This window comes from Narcine bancroftii, chromosome 5, assembly GCF_036971445.1.
Source record: "Narcine bancroftii isolate sNarBan1 chromosome 5, sNarBan1.hap1, whole genome shotgun sequence".
Classification (NCBI taxonomy): Eukaryota; Metazoa; Chordata; class Chondrichthyes; order Torpediniformes; family Narcinidae; genus Narcine; species Narcine bancroftii.
Genome location: NC_091473.1, coordinates 198,322,136 through 198,337,930, shown reverse-complemented (window position 1 = coordinate 198,337,930; position 15,795 = coordinate 198,322,136). Strand labels below are relative to the sequence as shown.

General features: G+C 45.0%; 1 protein-coding gene across 6 annotated transcripts in view; it reads right to left on the bottom strand.

Annotated features, from left to right (window-relative positions):
* Nucleotides 1–15,795, bottom strand: part of ints3 (integrator complex subunit 3) — a 147,670-nt gene that overhangs the window by 95,583 nt on the left and 36,292 nt on the right. For 4 of the 6 annotated variants that reach the window (XM_069940619.1, XM_069940624.1, XM_069940620.1 and 1 more), the window contains 3 exons: nt 9,723–9,836; nt 6,003–6,087; nt 201–267 (listed from right to left, as the gene is read on the bottom strand). In XM_069940619.1, coding sequence (XP_069796720.1) covers nt 201–267; nt 6,003–6,087; nt 9,723–9,836 — 266 coding nt within the window. Of the gene's footprint in view, nt 1–200; nt 268–6,002; nt 6,088–9,722; nt 9,837–14,278; nt 14,339–15,428; nt 15,540–15,795 lie in introns of all 6 variants that reach the window. The other 2 variants (XM_069940622.1, XM_069940623.1) reach the window with 2 other exon arrangements.

The window sequence follows — 15,795 nt, the reverse complement described above, 5'->3', positions numbered from 1 at the left end:
TCCAGCCACTACCCGGTTTCGGCTTCACATCACGGGAGGATAGATAAACCGCCACCCGACACGGACGTCGGCTGATCGGCTGCACGAGTCTCTCTCCTCAAAGGCTTTCGGATCCCCACCCCTCAGTCTCCGGAGGTTCAAAACAACAGGAAGGGTTAAGGGGGGCTCAGCAGAGTGCAGGAAGCCCCGTCTCACTGTACCTCTGCTCCATCAGGATGTCAAGGACACTCTCAGCCAGCCAGATGTTCTTTGGAGTCACATCCCCTCCTGCAGAAAGAAGAAGAGCAAAAAGCAATGAGATTTATCGGGATGTTGCCTGGATTGGAAAATTAAGTCTTACGAGGCAAGGCGAGCAGAGCTGGAATTTCTCTCTTTGGAGGAAGGATGAGAGGAGACTTAATAGAGGTCTACAAGATTCTGAGAGGAATAGATAGGGTGGACAGCCAGCGGGAAAAGCAAACACCAGAGGACAAAATTTAGGGGAGACATCAGGGGCAATTTTCTTTTATAGAGCCCTTGTCGAAGGTAATGCTCTATGTTATCACAAGAGAACCCAGAATCATTTGTGGCCCTTTCCAAAGCCACTGGCTCTTTAAAGCAAAAAATGCAGCAAATTCCGTACGCACCCCCTGCGCTGATCCCTCCAATTCACTCCCTTTCTGAAGGTCCCTGTTGAAACCCACTGCACTTTCAGGCAACGACCCACAGATAAAGGACACTGCTTGACCTGTTGAGTTTCTCCAGCGTCGTGTTTCTACTTCATTCACGGTGTCTGCAGACTTCCATGTTTTACTCCAAAATGTCAACCTCCTCCCCCCACCCCCCCAAGGTGCTACCTGACCCAGAGTTCCTCCTGCTGCTTCCTTATCCTCCAGGTTTCAGCATTTGCAGCACTTGTTCCCCAATAAAAATCCAGCCACTACCCGGTTTCGGCTTCACATAAACTGCCACCCGCGCAGAAGCACTTGAGCAAAAGAGTAACTCCTAACTTTCCGTCTGGGCACTCTCCAACCGGATGGTATTAACATCGACTTCAATGACCCCTCCTTTCCCCATTCTGTCTCCTTTCCTCTATCTCTCCACCCCCTTCCCTTGCCATTCACAAAGCCATCCCCCTCCCTGTTTGCTGCTGTGCCTTCCCTCCCTTATTACCTCCTGCCTGTGGGCCTACGCTCCTCCCCACCATTTTGTTCATACCTTGATGAAGGATTCAAGCATTGGTGAAGCCAAATTTGGACTATTGTGTACAGTTTTGGTCACCAAAGTATAGGAAAGATATCAACAAATTGGAGAGAGTACAGAGATTTACTGGAATGTTGCTGGGGTTACGGGGTCTAAATTATAGGGGAAGGTTAAATAAGTTAGGTCTTTATTCTTTGGAGCATAGAAGGTTGAGAGGATATTTGATTGAGGTATTTAAAATTATTAGGGATATAGATAGAGTGGACGTGGAGAGGCATTTTCCTTTAAGAAAGGGGGAGATACAAACAAGAGGACATCAGGTGAGAGTTCGGGGGCAAAAGTTTAGAGGAACCATGAAGGGGCACTCCTTTACTCAGAGAGTGGTGGGTGTACGGAATGAGCTTCCAGACAAAGTGGTGGAGGCAGGCTCGATTTTAGCATTTAAGGAGAAGTTGGATATCAGAAGATAACAAGGCAAAGGAACAGAAGCAGGCCACTAGGCCCATCGAGTCTGTTCTGTATGTATGTATGAACTGGAAAGGAATGGAGGGTTATGAGTTGTGTCGGTCAGTGGAGTTAGGTGGGAAAAAGTGTTTGGCGTGGACTAGAAGGGCAAAGTTGGTTTCTATGCTGTAATTGTTATATGGAAACATTACTTTTGTACTTTTGCTATATAAAGTACACTGTTTGACCTGCTGAGTTTCTCCAGTATTATATATTTTATTGTTACTCCTTTGATTCTTTCGTCCAATTACCTTTGGCCTTGAGTGATTTTATTTTAAGACATATGCCCTTCCAACCCACAAGCCGATGCCGCCCGATTACTCTCAAATGACCTACAACCCTGGTACATTTTGAAGGGTGGGAAGAAACCCAGCCCCTGCATGGGAAGAACGTACAAACTCCTCATTGTCAGTGCCAGATTCGAACCCCGGTCCCAGTAACGGCGTGGCTCTAACCACTACGCTAACCCCTTCCGATCTCCAGTCAACTGTTTTACCCCACACAATGTTTACACTAAAACCTTTAGCACTAGGATGTGAAATCTCTGGAGAGGGAGGAGAGGAGGTTCACTGGGATATTGATTGGGATGGAGCAGAGTCTGGAGAAACTGACTCTGGAGCAAAGGACATGGTTGAGTGACAGAAAATTATGAGGGGTATAGACAGGGTAAACTGTAGGAAACATTTCTGAGCATTCAAAAGGAGATGAAGCAAGGGGGATACAGATTTATGGGAAGGTAGGTAGTGTTTAGGAAACAGGGAGGCGGCAGAAGGACTTGGACAGATTAGGAGAATTGATTTCATTTGCCATTTCTCTGCCCAATAAGAGAAAAAAAAAATGGACAGACTATTTTCTTAATGGGGAGAAAACTGAAAATACCCAGAAGCAAAGGGACCTGGGAGTCCTCATGCAGGATGGCCTGAAGGTAAACTTGCAGGTTGAGACGACGGTGAAGAAGGCAAATGCAATGCTGGTGTTCATTTCAAAAAGAATAGAATATAAGAGCAGGGATGTAATGTTGAGGCTTTATAAGGCCCTGGTGAGACATCACATTATGAGCAATTTTGGGCTCCTTATTTAAGAAAGGATGTGCTGACGTTGGAGAGGGTCAAGGAGGTTCACAAAGATGATTCCAGGAATGAAAGGGTTATCACATGAGGGGTGTTTGATAGACCTTGGCCTGCACTTATTGGAATTTAAGAAAATGAGGGGGTGGAGGGGGAAATCTCATTGAAACATTTCAAGTGTTGAAAGGCGAGGACAGAGTAGATGTAGAAAGGTTGTTCCCCAGAGCAGGAGTGTCTGTCAAGAGGGCAAAGCTTCAGGATCGAATGGCGCCCATTTAGAATGGAGATGCGGAGAAATTTCTTCAGCCAGAGATTTGTGAATCTGTGGAATTTGTTACCACAGGTGGTTGTGGAATCCAGGTCATTGGGTGTATTTAAGGCAGAGATTGATAGGTTCTTAATTAGCCAGGGCATCAAAGGTTATGGGGAGAAGGCCGGGCAATGGGGCTGAGTGGGAGAATGGATCAGCTCTTGATTAAACAGTGGGGGAGACTCGATGGTCTGAACGGCCTATTTCTGCTCCCATGTCTTATGGTCTTAACCTGTATCACAGATCGACCAGTTGCACAGCAATCATTACCTTGGTCAATACACAAAGAGCTGGAGAAACTCAGCAAGGTCACACAGTTTTTTTTTTGTGTAACAAAATAACCAACGTTCCAGGCCTGAGCCCTTGGTTAAGTTCATCTGTGATGTTCTCCTCCTTCAAAAAACCTGGCTTTCCCTCTACCATCCTCAACTCAGCCCTCACCAGCATCGCCTCTATTTCCCGCACGTCTGCTTTCTCCCACTACACCCCGAGACAGGATTCCCCTTTTCCTCACCTACCATCCTCCACATCCAACATATTACCCTCTGCAGTGATCCCACCACAAGATACATCTTCCTTATCCACCTTCCGTAGGGACCACTCCCTCCGGGACTCCCTCTCCCACTCATTCCTTCCCACTAATCGCTCCCTTGGTACCTATTCCTATGACTGTAGGGCAGCACAATCAGCGTAGAGGTTAGCACAACCCTATTACAGGTACAGCACCAGCGACCCAGATTCGAATCCAGCGCTGTCTGTGAGGAGTTTGTACGTTCTTCTCGGGACCTGTGTGGGTTTATGTCAGGTGCTCCAGTTTCCTCCCCCCATCCAAAAAAAATGTATGGGGTTAATTGGGAAATTTGGGTCTCAATGGCTGAAGTGCCTGTTTCCGCGCTGTATGTCTAAATTTTATTAAAAAAAGCAACACTTGCGCTCACAACTCCCCATCACCACCACTCAGGGCCCCCAAACAGTCCAAATACCTGCAATACAATGATCATTCCTATTTTATGTCAGTATTTATTACACAAGTTTATTTTTCTGTAAACTACACAGCTATTCTCAAACCAGCCTCAATGGCAGTAGAAAGTTTGGCCTCATAGGATGCAGGGGAGCAGCTGGCAAGACAATGCTGACTGCTTGGTTTTACAATGGAAACCGGTTCAAAAGCAGTTATATTTAAACGCAGATTATTCCAGGGGTCCTTGCCAAGAGCCACAATGATGGTGCATCCTTCTTCTCCTAACTTGAAGAAGGATGGACTGACTTTGGAAGCGGTGCAGAGGAGGTTCGCTAGATGGATTCCAGAGATGAGGGGTTTAGTCTCCTAGGAGAGATTGAGTCGTCTGGGTCTGCACTCGCTGGAATTTAGAAGAATGAGAGGGGATCTTATCAAAACATAAAATTATGAAAAGCAAAGATAAGATAGAGAGGTAGGAAAGTTGTTTCCATTGGTGGGAGAGACCAGAACTAGGGGACTTTAGCCCTTTTCACACTGGCTAACCTGTAAATAGGCTGTTCAATGCACCAGTTAAAGAAGCAATTTTTGCCATTCACATTGGACCACTGTTAACTGGTTCTCTCCATCCTTCACACTCACCACCAGGCATCCCCAATGAGAGGGGCACCTATCCTCCACAGGTGACGTCTGAGTGATGCATCAAGTGATGGTGGACCTTCCCTCCCAGAATTCTGTGCGGCAGAGAAACCCTTCCATGTGCTCCATGCATAGAGACCTTTTTTCTGCCACACAGAATTCTGGGAGGGCAGGTCCACCATTGCTCTCCATCTCTTCCCCCCCTTCCTTCTCTCTCCTCCATCTCTCCCTCCCCTTCGTCTCTCCCTCACAGACATTTATTTATTGATCTTTGATTGTTGTATGTACCCATTTATGTTGTAATTAGGCATAATTAATTTTGTTTAAATACAATATCCAGATAATACATTGATCCAGACTTAGTGAATTGAATACAAAGTTTATACTTTCTTTTTAATCTTTTGTTTCCTTCACGTTCCTTCACTCACTGAAAAACATCATCAACACATCACTACATCGTCCCTGGATAGTCCATGTCCCTTTCACACTGGGCTAATTGGCACGCAGGCGTTAGATCACACCAGGGATGATACACCCTACCTAGATGGTCCATCCCGGGGTTATCTGACACCTACGTGCCGACTCGTGAGCGTTCTGACTGGCACGTTAACTGGTAATTTGGCCATTAATTACTAGGATAAGGTGGCAGTATGAAAGGGGCTACTGTCTCAAGATTCAGGGGAGTAGATTTAGGAAGACAGAAATGAGGAGGAAATGCTTTTCCCAGAGGGTGGTGAATCTGTGGAATTCGCTGCCCATTGAAGCAGTGGAGGTGACCTCAGTAAATATATTTAAGACAAGGTTGGATAGATTTTTACATAGTAGAGAATTAAGGGAACAAGGTTCGTGGAGACGGGAACCATCCTGAAGCCAGCGAGCATAGAGTTGGTAAGCGACATTCTCGTGTCCACAGAACCAGGAACCAGCATGGAGTCAGTGGAGATGAACCAGGAACCAGCAGGGTGTTGGAAACTGGCATGGCCCAGTGGGCACAGAGCCGGGAACCAGCAAGGATGCAGTGGAGAGGAACCGGGAACCAACGTGGAACTGGAAATTGGCGAGGAGCCAGCGGTCGTGGAGCCAGGATCCAGTAAGGAGCCAGTGGCTATGCAGCCAGAGGATGAGGTTCCAGGAACTGGCAAAGGGGCAGCAGTCCAAGAGGGAAAACTGGTGGTAAATCCATTCTGAGAACAGCACTTTCAACAAACAGGATATGCAGCACTCGTCCCCTCTGCCTCTCGCAAAAAAACCACAGGATAGACTACGGCAACCACAGGTCAATGAGATGCTGATTGCACCATTTCACCTCCCTCCAACCCAGCAGAACTGAACAAATACTCACCAGCTATTTGTTTCATAAGCGTCATGCACACGCCATCCGCGCCCAGGACTGCATTCTTCACTATCTCTCGCACCAGCCATGCCAACTGAAGACAAAGGACAGACTGCATCGTCAATGAACTGCCATTAACATCCCCACCCCCTTCACTATCTCTCGCACCAACCATGCCAACTGAAGACAAAGGACAGACTGCATCGTCAATAAACTGCCGTTAACATCCCCATCCCCTTCAGTCATTTCACTGTGGCCAAGTAAAAATACATTACAACTTATTCTGCTTTGAGATTTATTGTGTCCATTGCCCCAAACCCTTGCTGAAACAGACCTGAACCCACCCTGTACCACACAGTGCTATGGAAGCTCATTATAATCTGACTGTACACATACAATCCAACAAAATATCATTTCTCGGGACCACGGAGCACACAAACGGTGGCACGGTTAGGGCAGGGGCAGCACAGCGTAGCATTACAGCATCACGGGTGCGGATCAGGAGCCGTTTGTACGTTCTTCCTGTGAGGGCATGGGTTTCCGTAAAAACACAATGCTCGAAGAAACTCAGCAGGTCAAACAGTGTACTTTATACAGCAAATGTAAAGATACTTAACCAACATTTTGGCCTCGAGCTCTTCATCAAGGGAGGAAAAAAATGTCGGCATGTGCCCAAACAAAATGATCTTTGCTACATAAAATCCACTGTTTGACTAGCTGAATTTCTCCAGCATTGTGTTTTTACTTCAACCACGGTGTCTGCAGACTTTCCTGTTTTACTTCTGTGTGTGTTTCCTCCGGGTGCTCCAGTTTCCTCCCCTTCCAAAATAGTACAGGAGGAGCAGTAGGTTAATTTGGGTGTTGCACAACAGAAGCAAGAATTGGCTTACACTGTGCTGTAAATAAAATTTAAATACCCAGCATATAATAATCACATAAAATGTATAATATAAATTCAATATAAATAAATATTTTGGGATGATTTTCTCAGCTCCAGGATACCATTCGTCAATCTCGCAGCCCATGGAAAGAAGCTGTTCTCCAGCCTGGCAGTCCTGATTTTGATGCTCCTGTACCTCCTTCCTGATGGGAATGGGTTGAAATCACTGTGCGCTGGATGGAAAGGGTCCTCAATAATACAGTACATCAGTGCCACACAGAGACCAACCTATTCTCTCCATAAACCGGTATCCAACATTTGTGTCCAGTTTTGGACTCCTAATCTGAGGAAGGACGTTCTTGCTATTGAAGGAGTGCAGAGAAGATTCATCACGCTGGGATGTTAGGCCGAAGAAAGACTGGATAGATTAGTGTTATACATTTGAAATTTAGGAGAAAGAGGAGATATCATGGGGATGTACAAGATTCTGACAAAACTAAGAAGGTTAGATGTTGTGGATCTCAGGGAAGTTTACAACAATGGGGTCAGTTGAGGTAGAAGCAGGAACTCGTATAGGATGGAGATGAGGAGAAACCTTTTCACTCAGAACCTGTGGAACTGCCTGCCACAGGAAGTTGTTGAAGCCAGTTGTTCATTAGATTTATTCACAAGGGAGTGGAATGTGGCTTGTATGGCTAAAGGGATCAAGGGGTATGGAGAGAAAACAAGAATAAGTATGGAACCAAAAGACTCTTGCAAATTTACCGTGGAGAGCATTCTGATTGGTTGCTTCACTGCCTGGTATGGAGGTGCCAATGCACAGGACAGGAAAAGGCTACAGAGAGTTGTGAACTTGACCATCATGTGCATCAGTCTTCATTCCATTAAGGATATCTATCCATTAAGATAGAGGCTGCCCTCTCCTCACTGCAACTGGGGGAAGGAGGTACAGGAGCCTGAAGACGAACACCCAGCGGCACAAGGACAGCTTTTTTCCCCCCATCGCTACTAATTCCTGCACGGACAATGAACCACAGACAATTGCTCTCTTTTGTCGGACAAATTTATTTATTTAAACATTTAATTTAAAGCAATTTTTGCACCTGAAATGTTGCCGCAAAACAACAAATTTTGTGACATGCCCATGACAATAAATTTTGAGGAGTTGCTGATGTCTGTTTACTTGGATGATGAAGGAAAAGTGACAATCCACGTGCACACAGACGTGGGGAGTGTTATGAGCCCAAAGGACCCCAAAACCCAGCAGCAATAGAAATTCAACAAGACAAATGGTTACTTCAACAAAAGTTGCTTTTAATTATCTTTAAACATGAAAACAGGATCAAACTCTAACTTATTACTATTAACAACCCCCTTCTAATTCTAAGCGCACGTGTATGTAATGTGTGTGTAAGTTCAGAAAAGTTCTTTGATTCACAGTCCAATCTCACTTCTCACTCCTCCAAGTTCACTGGTTGCAGGCAATTCTTATACTGTGCACAGAATTTAACATTTATGAATTTCACCAGGCTTTGGTGCTCGAAAGGTAAATAGTTACTGCTCAGGAAGGTTCTTGTCGATTTTCAGAGAGAGATTTGTTGCTTGTTGGACACAAACTGATCCTTCCCGAGGCCAACCCTTTCAATTCTGTCCCAACATGTCTGTCCATGTCCCTGTGCACCTACAAACTCTCTCCAGCTGGCTGGCACTAACATTGACCTCTCTGGTTTCTGTTATCCCATTCCCCGTTATCCCACTCTTCTCCAATCCTCTGTCTTCTTTCCTCCAGCTCTCCATGCCCCTGCCCTCTCCATTCACAGAACTGTCCCCACCACATATGCTATTGTGCCCTCCCTCCTTTATCTACCTCCTGCCTTTGGACCTGTGCTCCTCCCCCGACCCCCAACCATTTTATTCGGATGCCTGCCTGCATTTTGTTCATACTTTGACGAAGGGCTCAAGCCTGAAATGATGGATACGTATCTTTATCTTTGCAACATAAAGTTCACTGCTTGACCTGCTGAGTTTCTCCAGTTTTGTGTTTTTATTTCACTCCCAATGTTGTGGACTTTTGAGTTTGACACCAACTCCCTCAGTGATGATCTACCATGACAGGGTGCACGGCACCTCCTCACTGACCGAGCTGCACTCCCTCACCGCCCCCTCCCCCCCACACACGGCATCCACTCACTGCCCCCGCCCCCCACACACGGCCCACCCATACTGCCTCCTCCCCCCTACACATGGCATCCACTCGCTGCCCCCTTCCCCCCACACACGGTCCTCCCTCACTGACTCCTCCTCCATACACAGCATCCACTCACTTCCCCCTCCCCCCACACATGGCTCGCCATCCCCTCCCCCCACACACACACACATGACCCACCTTCACCGTCCCCTCCCCACCACACACAGACAGACTGCCCTCCCTTGCCGTCCCCTCCCCACACACACACACACATACACACACACACGGCCCTCCCTCACCGCCCCCTCCCTCAACACACGGTATCCACTCGCTGCCCCCTCCCCCCACACGGCCTTACCTTGCCGCCCCTTCACCCCACATACGGCCCTGCCTTACCACTGCACCCTACCCCCAGACACACACAGCCCTCCCTCACCACCGCACCCTACCCCCAGACACACAGCACCCCCTCACCACCATACCCTACTCCAAGACACACGACCCTCTCTCACCATCATACCATGCCCCAGACACATGACAGTCCTTCACCATCATACCCTATTCCGACTGGACGATGATCCCTCTGCTCCAACTCACCACCACCTCCACTGAACCAATCAATGCCAGCTGCAGGGTGGTATACACTGCAGGTTCATCTCACCTGGATTCGGACTGTGTCCTGAAGCTTCAAATACTTTTCCATAAGGAGTTGGTTAATTTTGATTAAAATTAGGTTCATGCCGTCTCTGCTAACCAGCGTCAGATCCCGGTAACACTATAATGAAGCATTGAAACAGAGAGAATGAGTATCATAGCATAGAAGATGCAACATCTTGCATTTACATAGCACCCTAACCCCAAAGAAACATGGCACTTTACAGCACAATAAAGGCCCTTCATCCCACAGTGCTCTGCTAACCCATGTAAAACTACTCCACACAATCTCACACCCATAACCTAAAGTTCAGATTTATTGACAGAGTACAGACATGACATCACATACAAGCATGAGATTCTCCTTTCTGCCGGTCAGGCAGAATTACCACTTAACGGTCGTGCAAAAAACTGTACTCAAAATGTGTATACTAAATAGAGAAATGTAAACAAACTGTGCAATACAGATAGAATAAAAGACCCAATAAAGTGCACAACCCTGAATGAGTTTGTCATTGAGGAGTCCGATGGTGGAGGGGGAGCAGCTGGTCCTGAACCTGCAATACCTCTATCCTGAAGGCAATGTTCTCGACGATGGGGAGGGTTTTACCTGTGATGTCCTGGGCTGTGTCTACTCCCTTTTACAGACTTTCCAATCAGAGGTACTGGATCCCCACATGATGCAGCCAGCCAACACCCTTTCCACTGCACATCTGTCGAAGTTTGCCAGGGTTTCCGATGTCACACCAAACCTTCTCAAACTCTCAACAAAGTAATGGCGTTGATGGGCTTTCTTCTTGATGATATTCGTGTGTTGGGTCCAGGAAAGGTCCTTTGAGTTGGGGACTCCCAGAAATCTAAAGCCTCCATCTTCCTTACATCCAAATCTTTTAAATGTCCCTATTGTTCCAGCCTCCACCACCACCCCTGGCAATGCACTCCAGGCCCCCACAACTCCATGTGTAATAAAAACTTGCCCCTGATGTCTCCCCTAAACTTTCCTCCCCTCACTTTAAACAGATACCCTTTGGTATTTGCTATTCTCATCCTGCGAAAAAGGACTTCCAATAGTCGCCCTCATCAGGCAGCAACAAACGATGAGTCGCAGTACATAGAAGAGGTGGAAAATCTCATGATAGGGTGTAAGAGTATTAACCCGAGTCTCAACGTGGACAGGACAAAGGAGATGATCATGGACTTTGGGACTACCAGCCTCCACTACACATTAGGAGGTCGGGAGTTGAGAGTGCAGAGCACCAAGTTCCTCGGAGACACCAAACCTCAGTGACCGCACTTCCTGAGACGGCCCAGGCTTGCTGACCGCTGAGTTTCCCCAGTTTTGTGTTTTCACTTCAATCATGGGGTCGGCAGGCTGTGTTTAACTAAAGACTACAGACTTGGCCAGCGACATCATGGGCATCGGTCTTCACTCCATCAAGCAGTCTCTACCCTGAAGGGCCCCCACGCCCTCTTCGCACTGCTACCATCAAGAAGGAGGCACAGGAGACCGAAGACAAACACCCAACAGTACAAAAACACCTTCTTCCCCTCCGCCATCAGATTTCTGAACGGACAATGAACCACAGACACATCCTCACATTCTCTTCATTTGCACCAATTTCTTTTTTAAATGTAATTTACAGCAATATTTGCATTTCTGACTCCATCCCAAAGGATGATGATGGTTCCTTTCAGTCAGTTGGTGGAGTTTGATAGGAACTCATTTTCCAAGAAAGGAACAGTATGTGCATGAATGGATTTTAGGTGAGTAGGGGGTTGCACAGATCCAGACCCACCCTCTTGGCATCCCTTCCCTGATCCAGGTCTAAGATGGGGGGGGGAAAGAAGATCTGTTGCAGTGCATGGCCAGACCAAGCCTTGATGCAAGGGATGGCCTTTCTGCACTTCACCTGTTTGCTAGACGGCCATTGGGCTTACGAGAGGGTTTGTCTGCACTTGTAACAATGAATTTCGTGACACGTTCACGACAATAAATTCTGATTCTATTTGCAACCTCCAGGAACTGTTGAGCGCCTATTTCATGCCCGAGTTAAATCAAATGAAACATTAACCCATACAACAAGGTGGAGGAGCCCTTTTCCGCAGCCAAAAAGGCGGCAGTAATGTAATTAGACAACACTCCATGGGTCTTTGTACTTCCCACAGCAACAACTTCTCCTGGGTCCAAAACATCTTTAAATGAAACTTAAATGGCTGCCGAGATTAAAATAAAAATAAAACACAATTAACCCTGCACCTTTCCCTGCAGTTAAGACAAAAAAACTGGCTAGGAAACTACTGGGTCGTAAACCTTTCTTCACCATAACCTGAGGCAATAAAGAGCTGGAGGACACAGGAACAGAATTAGGAGATTTAGCCCTTCGAGTAGATTCCAAGTTCAAATAAAGTCACGTCTGATCTGTCGCTACACAAACTAACATTTTTCCTGTATCCTTCGAGAAAGTGTATCAAAGGGTTAAACATTAACACAATATTAACAGCCATTTGCAGAGGAGAGTTTCAAAGTTCCTCAACAAGAAATGCTTACTAAATACACCCCTTGAGATATTTCATAAATCAAGAGGCACCAGCAGAGAGAGGCTAATGACTTTTCACCAGAATATTAGCCCTGATAGAATCAGAGAATATGAGAGCTCAGAAACAGATCTTTTGGCCCATATAGTCTGTGCCTAGTCCCTCTGACCTGCACCCAGGCCATATCTCTCACTACCTCTCCCATTCATGCACCTCTCCCAACGTTTCTTAAATGTCAAAATCGAGCCTGCATTCACCACTTCAGCCGGCAGCTCGTTCCACACTCCCACCACTCTCAGCATGAAGAAGTTCCCCCTTGTGTTCCCTTTAAACTTTTCCCCTTTCAGCCTTATCCCATGTCCTCTGGTTTGGATCTCACCTACCCTCAGTGGAAAAAGCCTGCTTGCGCATACTCTATCTATACCCTGGGTTACGAACATTCAACTTATGGACAACTCGTACTTACAGACTACATGCGGCTTCAGCTGTTTGTTGGCTCGAGGAAGGAGAACACCGCCTGCCATTTTAAGACCGATCACGTTGCCGTTAACACTGCGTTGAGTGTGTAACTTTGGATTTGGTTTAAATTAAAAATATTTGACTAACTGACGCTAAATAAGAACCATATGTACCTGTTCCGACTTACCTACAGATTCAACTTAAAGACAGACTTGGGGGAGGAGTCATGTGATGGAGTAGTGGCCGGTAGGATAAAACCAGCCCTCTCCAGAAAAAAAGTCAAGAAAAGACAAAGTTCAACAAATATAAAATATAAGAAATAGAAGAGAAAGTTACAGAGAAGAGAAAGAAGATGGTACCCAAGAAGGAAAAAGTAAAAACAACGGGAAAAAAAGAAGAAAAGTCACCGGAAAAGAAAGAAGAAGGCCTTACCTACACGAAGGAACAGGGAGCCATGGTGGCGAAGAAAGTCCATTCTCTGAGGTTGGTGCCAGGGCCCTGTGGAGTCACGTCCCCCCAACCGGTGGACTGCAAAAATAGCTCTCTGACCCAAACAAAGTGCACAACGAGTCGCGCATGAGCAGTATGCAATCTAAGGTAAAATAAAATACCGACTGGAGGGGGGCTCAGCCAAGGAGCGGGCAATCACGGCGCGACCAGCTGAGGAACCCCTGACACCAGAGTTCTCAGCTGGAAGATGAGGAAGGCGGCAGAAGAGGGAGTGAGGTACCAGGTGAGAAAGAAAGTCGAAAGGGTGAGAGGCAAGAGGACCGACAGATGAGCAGCCCAGAAGGGGAGGACCAAGATCAAGAGGCCCAGCAAGAAGAGGTCCAACAAAATGATACAAGCAACTCATCAGGAAAATCAGAAGAGACACAGATACAAAGAAAAGAAGACACAAACACAGATACAGACACAGAAGAAGAGGAAGAAGAAGACCAAGATCTTCACAGAGAGATAGAAGGTAAAACAGATGGACAGAATATAGATAAAGCTTTTTTTCAAGAACAAATGAGAGCATTAAAAGAATGGTTGTCATTACAATTTAGTGCAATTAAAAGGAAAATGAAAAGAACAGAAGTTAAAATGCAAAAATTAGAACTAGTCATGACAGAAATAGGGAAAAGAATAGGAAATGTGGAAGAACAAGAAAGGGCTGTAGAAATGGAAGTAAACGACTTAAGAGGAAAATTGGAAGAAAGTGACAAAAAAATTAAAGAGACACAAGAGTTGTTATCTCAGAAAATTGATATGTTGGAAAATTATAGTAGGCGAAACAACATAAAAATAGTGGGCCTAAAGGAAGATGAAGAAGGCACAGATATGAAGGAATTTATAAAAGAATGGATCCCAAAGGTCCTGGGAACGACAGAAATACGGGAAGAAATGGAAATAGAAAGGGCACACAGAGCATTAGCTCCGAAACCGCAGGTACATCAAAAACCAAGATCCATCTTAGTAAAATTTTTGAGATATATGACAAGAGAAAATATACTGAAGTGGGCAAGGAATAAAATTAGAGAAGATAATAAACCATTGGAATACAAGGGTCAAAAAATATTTTTTTACCTAGACATAAGTTTTGAACTCTTAAAGAAGAGGAAGGAGTTTAATACAGCAAAATCGATCCTATGGAAAAAAGGTTATAAATTCATGTTAAGACATTCAGCTGTGCTTAAAATATTTAAACCTGAGGAGCAAAACAGACTGTTCTCAGTTCCGGAGGAAGCATAAAAATTTGCAAAGCGTTTGCAGGACAGAAGGAGAGATGAAAAGATGTAATAAGAATGAAGAACAGTGATAAAATATATATAAAGATGTAAAACCAATGTACATGTAAAGAGGGAAAAGAGAAGGAAGGAAGGAAGCAAGGGGGAAAAAAAGGGAGAGCTTTGTTATACGTGTAAAAAAAAAGTGTTTTCTGGGGGGTGTTGGGGGGGGGGTGCGTGGTGGAGAGAATAACCGTCACTGTGAAATTAGTTGACATTTGCGAACAAGATCGCAATCCAAATGGAAAGGGGAGTTGTGGTTGCCCGGCAAGAGATAAGGTGCAACTCAGAGAGGTGAGGGGGACATTTGGGGCTAAGGGAATATTGGATATGGGAGTTTTTGAAGTATTTTATGTTTTAAATGTGTTGTCATACATTAAGTTTAAAAAGGGGAAAAAAAAATGAGAGATGAAAATGGGGAAAAGTGGAAATGAGGTGTAAACAGGATATGCGATGGCCATGTTGAACTATATGACTATAAACATTAATGGAATACATAACTAAACTAAAAGGAAGAGGCTATTAAATTTACTGAAAAAAAGAAAATAGATATAGCACTGGTGCAGAAAATGCATCTAACTAAAGCGGAACATAACAAATTAAAGAAAGACTGGGTAGAGGCAGCATCATATAATTCAAAAGCTAGAGGTGTAGCTATATTAATTAATAAAAATGTACAAGCAAAATAGAGGAGGAAATAATAGAACCAGCAGGGAGGTATGTAATGATGAAGTGTCAGATATATTTAGAATTTTGGAATTTTCAATATATATGCGCCTAATGAGGAGGATCAAAAGTTTAAGCAGGATATTTTTTTGAAGATTGTAGATACACAAGGAAATATATTGATAAGAGGGGATTTTAACCTTAATTTGGATCTAATATAACCATACAACCATATAACCATTTACGGAGCGGAAACAGGCCATGTTGGCCTTTCGAGTCCGCACCGGTTCACTGATTTTGTGCGCCCTCTTCAAGCATTGGTCCTAGTAGATCTTCATTCATTAACGATGATATCCACTAATTTTTTTTCTTCCTCAGATATATGTTGGATAAAACTAGACAAAAGACAAGCAAAAAGAATAAAGTGGCCAAATTTATGGTTAAATCAATGCAGGAAATGAAACTTATGGATTTATGGAGGAGACAGCACCCAAGAGAGAAGGAATACTCATATTATTCGAGTAGGCATAAAACATACTCAAGGATTGATATGTTTTTATTGTCAGCCCATATTCAAGGGAGAGTTAGAAAAACTAAGTATAAAGCTAGATTACTATCTGATCATTCACCCCTGTTATTAGTAATAGAACT